Source organism: Accipiter gentilis, chromosome 18 (assembly GCF_929443795.1).
Source record: "Accipiter gentilis chromosome 18, bAccGen1.1, whole genome shotgun sequence".
In the NCBI taxonomy this organism is placed as follows: domain Eukaryota; kingdom Metazoa; phylum Chordata; class Aves; order Accipitriformes; family Accipitridae; genus Astur; species Astur gentilis.
In genome coordinates, this window is record NC_064897.1 from 9,410,159 (window position 1) to 9,427,367 (window position 17,209).

The following is a 17,209-nucleotide window of genomic DNA, read 5'->3' on the forward strand; positions in this document are numbered from 1 at the left end:
AATTGAACTAAATATGCATCGCTCCGTTAAGTGACAATTGGGAAGTGTGGGAGAACATGATATAGCTGTCTGCAACTACCAGAGGGGTGTAAGCAGCAAGGAGAGTACAGGCTTCACAACCAGGTACAGCTGTGTCTTTTTTGTGACCCAGATTGCCCATCATTCTCCTCCTTCAGGGGGTGAAAGGGGTGAAACGCCTGCATGTCCCCCAGAAAACCTGCACCAGGGATGGTGTCGTGGTTTCAGCCCGGCCGGTAACAAAGGACCACGCAGCCGCTCGCTCACTCACTCCTCCGCCCCCCTCCGGTGGGATGGGGAGGAGACGGAGGAGAGAAAAGGAAAAGAAACTGGAACCTCGAGGGTTGAGATAAAGGCAGTTTACTGGGACAAACACAAAAGAGATTACAACAACAACAACGGCACTAATGAAAAAAGGTATACAAAAAAGAGTGATGCACAGTGCAACTGCTCACCACCCGGGACCCGACGCTCCGCCACTTCCCCCACCGAAAAAAACAGAGACCACCCCCCGGCCCGCTCCCCATTTATATACTGGGCAGGATGTCACACGGTATGGAATAGCTCCTTGGCTAGTTCAGGTCAGCTGCCCCGGCTATGCCCCCACCTCCCAGGTTCCTGTAAAAATTAACTCTATCCCAGCTGAACCCAGGACAGATGGTTTAGGGTAGTGCAAACTGTACTAAATAGCTCTGAAGCCACTAAATACTGTTGTATTTTGTATATGCTACAAAAGCCAATGGAGTGAAATTTAAAATTGGGGAGCACTAGGTGGGAATATCAAGGAGAACGGCAAGCTTCCTTATGGCAAGATAGATTACTCTGAAGAAAGGGCTTCCAAGGAGAATTGCAGGCAAGGGCCACTTCCTGGAAATCCTTAGTACTAAATTGATCCTAAGATTCAGATAGGCAGTGTACTGAAAGGACAGTGCTTCAGCAAGCATTCCTGAAATAGGTCCTTTTACTTCCAATTTCTGTGCTTCTGTGAAGAGAACTACACGCAGGTAATTTAACAAAACACATCTCAGCCCATTTCAGCCCTTCTGTAAGCACTTGGACTATGCTCTTGGGATTTTGGTGGAATCTAGCTCACTCGTAGAGAGCGGCTTGATTTTTAGCTACTTGATTCTCGACAGTAATGTTGCCCTTTTGAGTCCCCATCTCGGAGTACTTTATCACAGTTTAAACAGTGAAGGAGAAGAAAGCTGCTGATGCACTGGATACGCACAGAACCATCCAGCACCGAGCAGAACATTTTACTGTGACCTGGCTGAATTTGGGGCACTGCATCGCTTACCATTTCCAGGGGTACTGTTTGCTTGCTTGCCTTGGCTCAACTGTGGCTATTGCTGATGGCATAATTGTGAGCAGCAGATTGAGAGTTAGTCATGCAAAGGATTTCCCAGCTAATTGCATTTCCTCTGACATTGGCAAAGCAGTGTAATGCATTCAGGGTGTAATTAGCTCTGTGCAGGGTGCCCTAGGTAGGAATTGGGCAGTATATAAGCCTGTGCTATGCCCTCTACTGTGAGGCAGAACTTGCCTTTGCTGAAGACGTGTTCTGGTCCATCCTGGTAAGTATCCTGCTTGATACCTATGGTACTAGTTCACATACAGCCACGTAGCATGCCTTTTTCCCAAGTTCACTAGTCAGATGAAAGACAGAATTTTACCCCCTCCCGGCTCCTTTGTCTACCAGCTCTAACCCTACTTTGCAAGTTTGAGTGCCATCCAAAAGTATTTCTAAGTGGAACAAAAATAGACATGCTTTTAAATATTTTATGTTCATACTTTAAGGGAGATTGACACAATTTGAAGAGGAAAGCAGCCTACAACACCTAAATTAAAAATAAATATTTATGTTCACATTTGTTCATCAGCTTTCCAAAATGTAAAAATATGTTTCATGTTGTTTTAAATAATGAAATGTGAAACAAATGAAAGATAAACTTTCTACAAGCTGCAAAGAAATAAGAAGACAAAGGCTTTGTTTATAGCTTAGACTTCAACAGTGCCCTTTGACAGCCAATACAAATCTTAATTACAAATGGAATTATACATATAAGAACTGTTCAAAACAAAGGAGTATTTTTTTTCTCTCTCTCTGGTTTTCTTTGTGATAGTTTTAATTAGCTGCAACTCTTTGAACAATCATAGTCCTTGACTGCTCCTCAGATACCGATGGAAGTTGTTAACTTCAAATGGCATCTATAGGACTGCAGAAGTCTGGGTTTTCCTCTGAACAGTATGCTCCCCATTGCTAAATTTATTCTTGGATATATCAGGATTCTGCATACATATCACTTAATTGAGAAGCGAGCATTGTCCAATAACATTCCAGTGATTGACATTAGGACACAATAAATTGGATTAATAGGCTGCAGCACCCTACCCACACTGGCAGAACTTTAATGGACTTCCGTAATAAAGTAAGCAGCAATAGGGCAAATGTGTTTTGAAAAATAACCCAGTCAAATAATATGGAAAAACAATCATTCGAAATAATGGCCAGCCATACATGGTATTTTCCTCATGATAATCAGGAACCTTGCCTTCAAAACAAATGGAGAGTGGAAAGGACAAGTCAGTTGCCAGTGTGGAAACTGCTGTACATCTGCTGCTGCTGATTTGTGTACGGTTGTGGGGAAATGTGTCTTCCCATCTTGACCGAAGAAAAATTTTTTTTAAATTCCCTACGGCAAACTGTTTAAAAATAGAAGAGATCTCCCTTCCATCCCAGTTAAACAGCCTACAGGTGTAGGCACTGGTCCTGCACCGGGGTACACCCTTGCAGTGGGAAGAGAGGAGGGCACCCTGCACCCACCGGAGCCATTCAAGGGATGAGGACACGCGTGAGAGAGCACTCCTGCCGTAGTCTGTGAGATCGGGGGTTGAGGTGTCACAGCCAAATTTAGGTTCATAATAAATGCTGCCATTACAATATAGTATTCGGGGGAAGAGAAGGTTTCTGCCTGGGATCTGTGACTCACTCTGCTTGGCAGCACACGAGCGTTCATTCATCAGAGCCGTATGCCTGAATCTCTTGCTTGCACGTACTCCTGTGGGGTTTGATGCATAGGCTGTTTAGGAAAGAAGGGCGTCTGTTGACAAGTTCAGGACTTCAAGTTGTATATGTTTTAAGAAATGGGAGGGAGGGGTGGAATATTTTTGATGCCTTCCGCTACTATGGAAAGCGTGCGTGTTAGTGCAGAATGGTCGGGAAATGCCTCAGTGAAACGTTGTGCAGAACTGTAATACAGGCTAATGCTTTTTTAAAAAATTCACTTTGTTTCAATAAGGAAAACTGAGAAATTAGTTATTATTAGTCATTATTACAAACAAACTAGAACTGCTTTTCCATTTTACTTCTCAGTTTTTATTAAACATGAACTGTGCCATGGAAATTAAATGAAATGACGTACAGTACAAAGCCTGATCAGTGGAATGTGACCTAATCTTTCAAACAGAGATATTGCTGCATTGATCTCTTGTTTATTTGCTGACTTTCAGACGACTTATGCTGAGCCATAGAAGAATGTCACTCTGATCTCCAGTGGAATGGAGAGATGCAGCTAACACAAAGATTTTTGTGAAGGAGAGGGCAGATACCTTTAATATTGTCTTTCAAATTTCCTTTTCAAATGACAGTTCAGGATGCAATAAGTAGTTTCATAGTGGATGCCCTGTAAGAATTCGTGCAAGTCTTTCCTCAGTTTTTTTCCCTCCATATTCTCTCTTTTGTCACTTCCTGCCCCTCAAGTCTAAAATAAAAATTGCATTTTTTTAAACTATTGGTTAAATTTGTTTAACTATCAGTTAAACTATCACATGTTTATTAACTATTGGTTATATTGCAGTGGCATCCAGGAACCCCATGGTTTAACAACTCTGGCTGTATAGGAAACCAGAGGGAGAGAGAAGACAGTCTTTTTCAAATTTAATTTGTATGCACTTGGTTTCTCAAGGTCTTTGCAAGAGAAATACGCAGAAAAGCAACAAATAGCACTTGGGGTAAATTGGCTAAATGTGCATATGTCTGCTAGAAAGAAGAATTTTTGAATTTACTTCCGAGTAGAGTAAAAGTAGCTGTTGAAATAATAATGCATGCTCTTTTTGTTACTCTTATTAATATCTCTGGATCTGATCTTTTTTTTAAGTTAGTAAAAAAAAAATTATTCTGTTTTAAAAAATAAACATCTGTACCTATGAAAATATATACCGGAAATGATCCTATTCTCATTTAAAGCGGTACAGCTTGCTTTCTTTAACTAGATTACTGCTGATTTCTACCAGCTTAGGGTTTTTCATCCTTATTTTTAAAAGCTGTTGAAGTGAGATTCCCCTGCCTCTTAACTTCAAGAGTATCAGGATTTTGCATGTCGTGATCTTCATAAGATTTTCAAGTTTTTGCCACTGTAAATTTCTTCTTTTTTCTTCCTTTTAAAGCAAAGAACCGTGGGATTGCAATTCCAGTGGATTTGGACAGCCAGGTCAACACCTTGTTCATGAAGAGTCACTCAAACATGGTGCAGAGGGCAGCCATGGGGTGGAGAATGTCAGCCCGCAGTGGACCTCGTTTTAAAGAAGCTCTTGGTGGGCCTGCCTGGGATTACAGGAATATAATAGAAAAACTACAGGTACAAAAATAGCAAATGGCTTGGGCAGCAGGTGTGGTAGTGCATTTTACATGTCATCTTTCTTCCCTAGGATGTAGTGTCCTCCTTGGAGCAGCAGTTCACACCCATGATGCAAGCTGAATTCTCAGTGCTGGTTGATGTGCTGCACAGTCCAGAACTTCTTTTTCCTGAGGGGAGCGATGCTAGAATAAGATGTGGTGCTTTCATGTCCAAGTAAGTAGTGTAAGGAGAGGCCTATTTGCTTCTTTGGAAAAGATTGTAGGGAGTTAAAATTTTCAACAGCACTTACCTCTCATTTTCAACAGTGACTTAAGCATGTAAGTGTCTGAGTTCATACTGAAAAATTAAACTGAGGTCTTTTGCTGCATGTTTTATGTTTCCCAGCAGTTTAGGAGTCTGGAGAGGAGTAGAGAGAGAGGTTGCTTGCCTTGTCTGCCTAGAACTGGGATGTTAGTAGCTTGTTAAAACTGTGGCAGGCTCAACCTACTAATGTTTTCTTAATGAGCTACTTTTGCTATTAAGTTTCTCCAAACCTATAGCAGAATCAGACTTTCCATAGTAGAATTTTCAAGAATTCATAATGAGGCGGGGTGCTCAAGGCTAGTGGTTTTTTTGTTGGGGTTTTTTTAGGTACAGCAAATCAATCTTTTGATTTTTATTTTAAACTGCCAACAGCTCTTTAAAAATACATTTCACTGGCACCCCTACCTGATCTTGAATTATTAGATATTTTATTTGCAGTCTGTGCATTGGAATAGAGTCTTGCAATTTTTTTATTAGTCCTCAAGTGAGATGCCCTCCCTGCCCTTGAGAAACTATAATTTAAACAGAAGTAACTTGGGGGAAATGAACACATTTGGCAGCTCTCCTGATTCCTTAGCTTTTTGCATATTCTGCAGAGGTAGCATTATAACAATATACTTTATATGTTTGGAAAAATTAAGCTAAATTTTGAGCTTTTCCTATCCCATGCCCTTTGTTCCAAACTCCTGTTCAAAGTCAGCATCAGATCAAGTCTAGGGCTGCTGGACGTGGCCCATGTAATGCTATAAACAGTTTTCTGTTTTATTTAATTAACTTCCATGGCAAAGGAATGCTTTGCAGAGCTATGCAGAAATCCTGAGATAAAGATGTACTACTTTAAAAATATTGCTAGAACTGCAGGCCCAAGAGCTGCATTGTTTTGGACTCATAGCTCATGAAATGGCTGAAGATGACAATGGGAGAGTCTTGCACGGTGCCTCCACTGAGCCCAGGATGGCGTTAGTGCACTAATCCCTGGAGGTATTTAAAAGACGTGTAGATGTGGCACTTAGGGACATGGTTTAGTGGTGGACTTGGCAGTGTTAGGTTTACGGTTGGACTCAATGATCTTAAAGGTCTTTTCCAACCTAAATGGTTCTATGATTCTAACTTAGCAGTGATCTAAATATAATCAGTTCTGTTTGGTTACAGAGCGCTGGTCTAGATGATGCAGTGTCAGCCCTCCCAGCCCTGTTTTGGTGACTGTTTGTGATTTAGGACCATTAATGATGCCATCTTTCAGTGTAAATCGGTGGCTGCAGTGCCTTTGCTATATGCTGGTCTTAGGCTGTAATTTGATGAACACTGTTCTATCCACCATACGCCAGCACTGGTACTGAAGGAAAAAACCTGTTCAAAGCCTTCAGATTTCCTCCCCCGTTCTATTTTCACAAATGTTTCTTCCGCAGTGTGTGAACCAGGGCAACAACCTCCTCTGCACAGAGATAGAAAGGCTGCTTCTGGTATTGGCTTAAGCTGACTAAAACCCAAACTCCCATCGCAGTTGTAGTTGGAGTCACAAATGTACCTTGTTTTCTGGCTTGAAACAGTCTTCTAAAGTTGTTGTGTGAATGTAAACAATGGTTATGTTTCATCCAAATGTCTGCATTTCTGAACACTTCTGTGTAAGGTTTTTGGGGATCCTTTTGGCTGGATGCCATTTGCTAATTATAAATATATTATAACCATCATAGAAGTCAGAAGGTATAAAGGTTGTAGCTTTTTAAGTTTGCAAGGTGCATGGTGAACATTGCTTACCTTTAAATAAAGGTTAAAATAAGTTACCTTTAAAAAGAAAGGATGAAATAGCAAGTTTGGATCTTAATCTGGAAGCACTCATAAAAAGTGGATGTAGAATTCTGCCTTCTGTATGGGCAGTAAGGTATGCAAGTTGACACAAAAAACTCATAACACCTTGAACGTGCCATTTCCTTTTTAATTATAATTTCTCTTGTCTATTTTTATTTCCTTTCCTTGAGGAAAAATATAGTGGTGGGCAATTTTTGCATAAAGAAATGGTAGTATGGTTTATCAACAATGTGCAATGCACTTTAAGGTTTCATATTTTACTTTAAGGTTGATTAATCACACAAAGAAGCTAATGGAGAAAGAAGAAAAACTCTGCATTAAAATTCTTCAGACATTACGAGAAATGCTTGACAAGAAAACTAACTTTGCGGAAGAGGTACTGCTACCATTTTAGTATTAAATATAGAACTAATAGCATGGTATTACAATGTTGGTTCTAGAACAGTAACAGAATCTGACATGATTTCAATTTTGTACATGTTTTAAAGATAATGTGGTGTCTTAGGAACAATGTGGTAAGGTAGAAGGTAAGATTGGAACAAAATAAACTATCTGCCTTACATAGATAGTTTTGTATCAGGGACCTGACAAGAGTCAAGGCAAGGAAGATGAAATGAATTAGCAGTAGCAAGTATTACTATATATGATTATTATGTATTCGATATCCTGTATTTCTGGAGACTTGTCTTCTTATGTCACATCTGACTTCATCTATCATAAAATCAATTGGAAACATAGAAATTTTTAATTGCAAATGTACAGTTTTTCCCTGCTGCCTGTGGTGCCAGATTTTTCTACTCCATACACTTTCTAATGCTCGTAAATGCGTGACGGGAATATGTAATGTTAATGCTGGTTTTGGGGATAAGTGACATCGTCTGTACCCTGGAAGTGTCTCATTATTTCTTGCACTCCTCTCTCTCCCCTTATTGCCCAGTTGTCTCTTGCAAAACCAAGTTTTTTAAATACCTCTTTCCTCTTGCCTGTGCCTTTGGGTATCAGTAGCTAGATTCAGATTTACATGTCAGGTGCCTCTTCTTTTTGAGCCTGATTCCTGTGCCTTTTGTGTGGTTTCCTCTTATCCATATTTCTGAGTATTCCCCAAATTCTTTCAGTATTACTCACTCTTAAGTATGAATCATAGAGCTATTATCTAATGTCTTAGTGCCGTCATTTTCATTTGTTCACAGCTGACATGTTTAGTCAAGTATGTTCATGGGTTTCACTTTACCTGGAGAAAAAAATACTGATTACAACACAGTGTCGTATTGTTTTGCTGTCTTAGGCTTTTAAACCCAAATATTTTTGGATGTCTAAGTAACAGCGCTTGTTCATTTTATTGTACCTGGCAAAATTATCCACCATTCAGGTATACTAGCTATGAGATTAAATCTTAACTGCAATCTAACATTAAGAAAAATAAGGTCCGTGGTGATTAAGGTGCCCATGCCTATTTCTGGGTGTTTGGGATTTTAATTTTAAAGTTAAATGTTTTGGTCCTGTCATATGATGTGATACAGTACCAACACATTCTTTTGTCTTTTATGTTAGATGAGCAGTATATTAGAAATGGGAAATATTCAGTGTCTTTGTTTTCACTGTATATTGTTTGTTTTGATTTCAACATATGGACATGGGAACATATTGCCCAGGCTTCTAAGCAACCTGCTAGACAGAATAAAAAAAAATCTAAAGACAAAGGCAGCAATAGCAAAACATCAGCCCTTCTCTACGCAAAACCAACCAGTGCACACAGAGAAAACCAACCTCCTCTTCACCTCCTACTCAAAGAAAAATGTGGCTAGGCCTGGGCAGACAGTTTTTTTTAATGTCATAACAAGGGTTTCACAGGTGAAGCAGGACATTATTATTCTTAATTACTATTCATACTTACTTTAATAGCTTTTTGGCTCCATAATGCCACTGCATCACATGGAAAAACTAATTTGCTTTTCTAACTGTATGCTATGATGAACTTTGCCAAACCTCTCCAAAATAATTCAGTAAACCCACCAAAAGTTAGCATCGTCTCAGGACTACAGGGGATAAAAAAGCAACGCTTTAATGTATGACTTAAAACAAGCTAACAGAACATTTGCCTGTTTTAATTGCTCTTTGTACCCTGTTCTGGATGCTGGTAAAGTGAGACTGAGTGAAGCCACCAGAGGGAGCGTGCTCCATTGGCATGTAGAGAGGCTCTTCACCCAGCCAGCCCAGCCCCTGGTTCTTGGGAGTGGACATAGTGTATGCCCAGACCCCTCGTGTGACCTCCACCATCTGTCTCGGTAGGCCATGGTGGGTGGAAGAGTTTGTTGGGAAACAGAATTTCTCCCTTGTGCTTTCTCTCAAGTCCCATAGATTTTACACTGAGGAATGTAATGAATCAGTGCAAACAAACAAGTGGGTAAAGAAGCTTGTAGGGTTTGCAAGTGCTTCTCCAGCTCGCTACTCTTATGAGTCATTGTTCAAGGTAGGGACTTCAGAATAGTAAAAATAGCACAATGAATAACCTCTTGCATGTGTTTCCAACTTTTTTTGAACTGTGATCTCGGTGCCTGCAAGGTTATTCAACTATGTTATGCAGATACTAAAAAAAATTATAGTAGTAAATACATAATGGTAGTACCAGGACAGAGCTATAGAGGGACACATGACATTTTGACAGAAAGCCTGAGTTTGTTAATCACCCATCATAACATATTTTGTGTGACAGATTTGACAAATGAAAAATCTCTGGCTTCTACAGACTTTCCCACAGTGAGAAACAAGGAAAAAATAATGAAGTAAAATTTCTTTCTGTCTCTTTCTCTTCCCTTTACCTCCCACAGTTGAGAATCCAGGTCTGGCAACCTTGCCTTCCAGTTTTTATCTTTCATTTGACTAGTGGAAGGTAGCCTGTTTCACTGAAGGAACAGGAGGAAAAGATAGCTAGCTGTAGGTACTTATTTCACTGTTTTTATGCTTGTTCCTGTATCCACTGTCTCAGCTCTCTTGTTGTGCCTCCCCTTGCTGGTGTGCTTCAGGGCTGCTTGTGGTCTCCTGGCTCCATCCTCGGTTGCCTTTTCCAGTCAGCCTTTGAGGCAGTGCTTCCTTGTGCATTGTTTTGCTTAGTGCTGCAACACCTAACCATGTTAGGAATTAAAGTTTAATTTCAGAAGTTTGATTTAAGGTATATAAATGACACACAAAACCTCTTGGTCATTGATTGGCTTTCATAAGTAATTGTGGGTGATTATTACGATCTCCTGGGAGTTCTACATTAAGTCTTAGTCCTATTTGTATTGATTAGGTAGCTAACTGGAATGAAACTTGATCTACAGCCCCTCTCTTACAGAAGGTTCTTCCCGAACAGTGTTAAAAAACTTGGGTAAAGCAGTGTGCGGAGGAAGTTGATGCTGCCTCTGTTCAGACAGTTACTGTGGTATAGATAAAAGCCTACTTTAGACTGACTGTTTAAGAGAAACAGGAGAGACAGAAAGGACTGTGTTTGGACTACATCTGCCCTGTCTATTTATGTTTTTTGTTGCTGGCCATTTTTCTACACATTTTGCAAGACCAGAAGGATCTTGGTCTAGAATTTTTGAGTTATTTTAGGCAAATCTTTTTTGTCCTTCACCATAGTGCTTGATTTGAGTTTAATTTCTGTTTGAATGCTGCCTCTAGACCTACCTAGATGTCTCAGATTGAATCTGAGTAACACTTCCAAAAGCACCTGATTGGTTCCAGAACAATCACCGATGCATGTTCACTTTGCAAATGACTGGAGCAGTTTAAAATCTTAGCGTTTTCTTGCTGCCCTGCTGAAAGCAACTGTCCCTACAATGGAGCTGGTAGGCCAGGAGGGGTGAGTGCTCCCAGCTGCTTCAAAGGGGGTTCAGAAGCTTAAATTAAACCTTCCTTCAGTGAATTGGATGAAGTTGTTGAAATGTTGACTGTGTGCTCATATGGCAACTTCTTAACCCACTCCAGCTGCTGGCATGTCAATGCCTCGGGCATCGACAACCTTCCGATTTCCCAACTGTTCTTAAATGAGGTCAGCATCTCTGGGGGAAAAAAATACTATCTCTGATAATGTGTGTATAGGACAAGTTTCGTGTAACATTATTGGCTGATCGGAGTGTTAATGGATGATAGTGCATTACAGAATATGGCAGAATCCAAGCCTGTACACCCTGCCAACTGGTAGTTCCTAAGGGAAACACTATTATAAACAGAATGAACCCTTCAGTAAGGGTTACTTGTGCTGCAGAACACAGACTTTATACTTTTTTCCTGCTTTAGGTGTTGAACTACAGTATAAATAATTGAAAACTCCATATTTTTAACTGTCAGTAGAACAAAGACTGTGTAAGCTGCTTAATTGTCAGAAATAAGTAGTTGTGCTTTTTTGCCTTTTTTTGGGAAAAACTCATGAAAAATGTCTTGCTCTTACACGTTTGCACTAGCTTCATGATTTAAAATCCTAGAAGTAGCGTTGTAAGCCTTTCGTTTTACAGTGTTAACGTTTCTGCATTCCGCTTTAGATACGGAATGTAAGCTATCCTCTCATCTTCGTTTTCAGCAACTGGAGCAAATATACATGGGAAAAAGTAGTACAGCTTCAGTGTAAATACAAATGTATTATATTCCTGTAAGATGTAGTCCCTGGTATGGCCACTATCGGCTCTTGGTTATTTTGTGCCAGAAGACTTCAGTCTTTGCATGCGGAGTTGTTGACAAAACTCCAATGATTTTGTCAAAAGCAATAGTCCCAGTTCATGACTGTATTGATCTACAAGTCAAGCTGAAACTAGTGGGAGCTGAAGGTCTTTTTCTGCTGGGAAAAATGGTTTCAATGTGTCTTAGAAGCCAGGACGTGTTGCTGGGAGCTACTACAGTGTGTCGTGGGGGGAATTTAAAATTGAGAGAGAGATTCAGATTGCTTAAAGAATCACCTCCAATTGTATTAGCAATAGAAAAATGATTTAATGGAAACTTGTATAAAAGTGCGACTTCACAGAATGCGTTGGCAAGGTTCACTCTGTTACTTACTACATGTATAACATGCACACAGGAAAATTAAATCAGAACCAAACTAAACTTATATATATAGGGACCAAAACCATAATAGGGTAAAAAGAAATGTGGGAAAGGGTAAGGGAGACCCTCCCATTGAGTCACGAGGTTCAGAGAAGACCGCCTTGCTTTCTAAACTTCTGTTGGAGTCTAGGTGCAGATGGATCAACTCCTAGTCCCAGACTTGGTCAACAGTTTATATCTAAAGGGATTATGAGTATAATAGCAGCCTAAAATTCATTCACAGCCAAATAAAAATCAACGACAGTAATTTAAGTATAAATTTGAAAGTGTTAACTTATAATATATCTTATAATATACTTGCTATAACTTAATAACTTATAATATACTTGCTATAGCTTGCTGTAGACTATTCAGGTTAGTATGCATGCATAAAGACACTAAGAGAAATATATATAAGAGAGTAAAAGAGAGAGAGGAAGAGGTATACCTGTTAAAAATTCCTCTCAAGGTCAGTGAAAATATTCACGTCAAAAGCTTTGGCATTTGTCTCGATGTGCGAAGGGTCAAGCCTCAAGGAGTGAAGAGAATCAGCACAGGTTGTGTTGGCTTTCAGTGACAGACCTCTGATTTTCACAAATGGGAAAGTTTGCAAACTCTGAGAGGTGTCCCACTCAGAGGAAGATGCTGGTCACAGCCCACTGTGGTCCAGGAGAGCTCAAAGGGCCTCACTTAGTACCGCTGCTTATAGGTTCCGGAGATGAGTGACTTCTGTCATTAACAAATTTCTAGAATCCCAGCTGCACTGGAAAATTCCAAGACTGTTGGAGAATAACTCAAAACATAGATTTGGGATGCTCCAAGATTGTCAGGGGAGGATTGTAATGTCTCAAGGTTGTTATGCGAAAGAACTGGCTGCAGGTTGTTATGAGAACTGGCTATCTATACTCCCGTCCTGCTGCCTTCGCAGGGCAGCAGGAGTCCTGGAGATGCACAGCATATCTTCCTGTCCTAGCTGTGCAAGAGCTCCTGCCACAGTCAAGGGTCGCTTAACTGCCGGACTCATTACACTTACAAGAAGGGCTAGCGAGCCTTCCTGAGTTTGTAAACCAGCCTGAAGACGGGGAAAGAAATGCACCACTACACAGTGTCCCAGTGTTGCAGCTCTTTGAATCAAAGACATTCTCAACGTAAACTGCATTCTATTCTATAGCCTCATCTTTTCAAGATGATTTTACTTATTTGCATCTGCAAATTAGGCAGCATTCAGATAAATAGCATGTGTAGGTAAAAATAGGGGAAAAAAGAGAATAATTCTGAATATATGGGGCTTGCTGAATGCATTACACCTTAAAAGGATGCTTATTTTAAATGGGAAGGAAGAACAGGATCCAAAATTCTTTTATTTGTGTTACTACTCACATTTTGGATTAGTGGCACTGCAGGCATTCTGAAAAATTACATTTATTTTTTCACCGTTTCTGCTGTCTTATTTGTGCTCATTTCTAAAAATGCCTATGCACTAGCCTGTTTTCTGTTTTTCATTCTCCTCACTAAGCTCAAGTGTGGCTGTAAGGTAATAGGGTGTTAGAAATACTATAGGTGAACTTCTAAGCTCAAAGCTGTTTATATTGAATTTTTTAAAAAATCACTTGTACATTTCAGCTTGTAAAGGACATTTTTGCAGTATCCTGCATTAAAAACTCTCTCCTTAGGAAAATAGCCACAGTTTGGGGGGGACTGGAGGTGCAGGGAGGAAGAATGTTTGGTTACCTCTAGCAGTGCCAGCCTGGTTGCTGTGACCGGCACATATGTCTGGTATGGTCAGGAAGCTGCTGTTGTGGTTTTGTCGAGACGGTTAAGTGATGAAGTACGGCAGAAAGTTCAAACAACTAGGGCAAACCCCTCCATCTGTGCAATGGTTTACGTGAAGGTGGTGGTGGTCTGTTGCAGAACTAAAGCCTGCACTGATTCATTGCAGTGGAGGATTCAAGCTTTGCTATTGCTGTGAATCCTCTGAGCCAGTGCGGCAGGAACATCAGAGCTTTCAGATATGCAAGACTAAACACTAAATGTGGTCAGACCCTTAAAGTGTGGTAATTTCTCATTATACCCATACACTGACATTTTACAAGCCAAAGAAATAAAACCTACAGAGAAAGAAACCAACGCAGTTTTACTTCCCCCCCCTCTAGGCTTCAAGATGGAATAATTAAGCGAAGAGGTACCACAAGGCGTGTGATACTGCCATTGGTACTAGCGAGGTGTTGTTAGCCATAGTGCTTAGTGCCTCAGGCCATCAGCTGCTATGGCATGTTGTTATTGCTGTGTGTTTCTGGTGCTTTGACATGCAGTATCAACTAGACCTATTCTGAAGTAGCATCCTTCATCTTTGTGGTATCCCTTATCCCTCCTGTAATGTACATTGTTCTGATCTAAAGCAGAATACTACTGTACGTTGTGGGTGACATCCCCCAGATATTCTGCTGGGTTTCCAATCATGTACATTTATAGAGAGATTTATTTTGCTTCTAGTGCAAAAACCTGTAAGTGCAGCTACTCAGTATATGAAAAGCATGGCTTCTTTTTAAAGGGAGATTATTCTTTTTTCAGTAGGTAACAGGTCCCAGATATTTGATCCAGATTTGGACCGTTATCTGCCTGTGTTTGGAAGCCTGTTCAAAGCCACTTTACTTGGACCAGCTGTGAGGTCCTTATAGTGGTCTGTGTCAAGGATAGTTTGGGGCAAAGTGCATTGCTCTTGTTGACCTGGACAAGAACTTTCAACTGAAAGTCTCATATATCAAGGACAGGTAAGAGACAGCACTTCTGACCTCTTATGAAGTGCAACATCCTGATCTAGTGAAAGACGAGCACTTTAATCTCCTGCGGTGGGAGTGGAGCACATGCCTAACTACTTTTCAGGACTGGGTGCATTCGTGCCCTCTCTTTAATATGTATAATTGTTAACTGTCACCATGATCCAAATATACTATCTCCAGAGACTTTTGCTACTTTTAGCTCAGCTGATAGTTGAGTGGGCAATGGTATTCACCACTCACTGGTAGTTATTCTTCTTCGTTTCAAAACCTTGATTTTGTTTGTTCATTCTGCAAGTCATAAACAAATCTAGTGGCAGGCTGAAAAAACACATGGTTGTAAACACATTTCTTCCTAAAGATTGTAGTCTCTTGGCAGCTTATATTTATAAAATTTTCACAATATGATATGTTGTTACCCAGATTTGTTTCAGAAATATTAAGCCCCAAATCCTGATTCATAAATTGTTTTGGAACTTGTATCATCTGCCTTTCTCACATATAATATATTTCCTCTAAAGGAGCATCTGATACTGTAAAATATTTTTTCTGTTGATACTGATTTAGACAGCATAGCCAAAACAATAACAAACTGGAGTAGCTCGTTCCTCTCTGAACTTCAAATGACCAATTTCTGCTCTGGAATTTCCCCTTTACACAGTGTAAGTGATATAAGGATGCTCCTTATTTTCCCCTTCTTTTTTCATATCTATACCTTTCTATGGATCTGATTTTAGGAACAACAAACCAGCAAGAAGATCTTAACTGCCTTCAAACTGTTTGGCATCCTTCTCTATTAATATTACTTGTAGTTAAAAACAAATGGAAAAGAGTGCAAGGGAAGGAAGCTGTTTAACAAATGAAACCTGAACATAGCTCTGAATATGCTTAATCTCACCTTACTCAGACACAAAATTCATGGAACTGATCAGGATCCATTATGTGAACAACAACAGTTGGATTTTATTTTTCTTGTTTTGAATACTGGTGGGATGGATTTCACTAAAGACTTCAGTTCATCTAGAAGTTAAATTCCATGCCCACTATAGCTATTTGAATCAAATTCTACATCATGAAGGCATCAGGATCAAGGTTTTCTTTCTGTCTGGTTTTATTTATATATTTTGAATTGTTAATAAAGCAGCCAAAGATTTTTAGGAATTTAATAGAAGTTTCAGCAGATACTAGATTGGCAAGGGGCTAGGTAAATGACCAAAGGTACATTGTAGGTTAATATGTAAAATGAGTCAGCAGTTCTATCATATGGTTCACGTCTCCAGGTGTGTGGAGTTTTCTGTGAGGATATATTCATATGCATAAATATAAATATTTATTTTAGATGATTTATTCCTATTCCATCTCTTTTTTTTTTTTTTAATGAGCAGCATATTACCTCAATGGTGGAGTCTTGTTAGAAGATAAATATTTGAATGTACTATGTCCTACCATATTGTTTTATTTTTAATGGAGTAGATGTTCTTGCTTAGAATATAAAATAACTGGTATGCGTTAATGCTCTCAGAGTTACTTAACATGAGGAAAAAACATAATTCCCATGGCCACCCTAATTTTAGTAATTGGTGCTTGTTTAAAGTAGCTGGTTGACATCCCAAGGGGCCTGTGTCTGTGCTGATTTGCAGAGCAGGAGCAATTCACATAGGTGCAATAGAGGTTTTCATACCCTGCCTGTCTGATGCTGGGAGGAGCTACACTGAGGTGAGAAGGGGAGCTCGAAGGAATCTGTGAGTGATGGGTATGGGGAGAGAAACAAATGGCAGGCATCCTGAAGTTTGGGATAGTTGCAGTTTTTCTTGGGATTTAGGAGAATAAAACTGCATAAACCTTTTTCCTGACTCTGAGACTGGAGAATGTTTCTCCACACACACCTCCTGCTCCCTTTTAAGTATTAGCTGGCATACAGAAAGTCCACATTTCTGAGCAGTTTCTGTACCACTGCCGGGTAACGTTTACAATTTTTACTGGTGAGCACAGAGGAGTGCTGCAGTATCGCAGAGACCACTGTGTGGCAACTGTGGACTTTTCAAAAATGTCTCCTGTCTGTGGGAGCAGGTCAGCTGCTGCTGCTTCTGCACAGCTGAATTCCCACAGCAGTCAAATGTCTGCAGTCGTGGAGGGGGCGAGAGAAAATGTCTCCTTTGGTTTTGAATTTCCTTGGAAGGGGAAAAGGGTTCTTTTGTTTTCTGTTTTTTTTGTTGTTGACTGTCACAAATTTGCTGTTGCTTTATTTAATATGTTTGAGCAACAACCCTGTTTGTACTTTGCAGTCACACCAGAGATAGCAGTGAGCAGAATTCAATGCATTGTATTAAGAATGGCCAATGAATATTTATGATAGACCTAGGGAGCCAGTAATAAAAATGAAATCGGCATGATGCCACTAGATCCAAATCTTTGATCTCTGTTTTAAGAGAAAATACAATAAAGTAGGGGATAATGGACTCATTATAATGGAATGGTTAGTGATGGTTAGTTAGGGCAGTGTGGATAGGTGGCATTACATAAACTGCTTTAGTCCAAGATTTACGATTCAGAAATATGTTTCAGGAACAGAGGTTCTACAGAAAACCTCAGTTTATGATACTATTT

The 17,209-nt window shown here is 39.9% G+C and overlaps 1 protein-coding gene across 13 annotated transcripts in view; it reads left to right on the forward strand.

The window, feature by feature from the left end:
• Positions 1-17,209, forward strand: part of ITPR2 (inositol 1,4,5-trisphosphate receptor type 2) — a 286,834-nt gene that overhangs the window by 154,990 nt on the left and 114,635 nt on the right. For all 13 annotated transcript variants that reach the window (XM_049822308.1, XM_049822311.1, XM_049822321.1 and 10 more), the window contains 3 exons: positions 4,465-4,655; positions 4,726-4,868; positions 7,035-7,143. In XM_049822308.1, the coding sequence (XP_049678265.1) occupies positions 4,465-4,655; positions 4,726-4,868; positions 7,035-7,143 (443 nt within the window). The remainder of the gene's footprint in view (positions 1-4,464; positions 4,656-4,725; positions 4,869-7,034; positions 7,144-17,209) is intronic.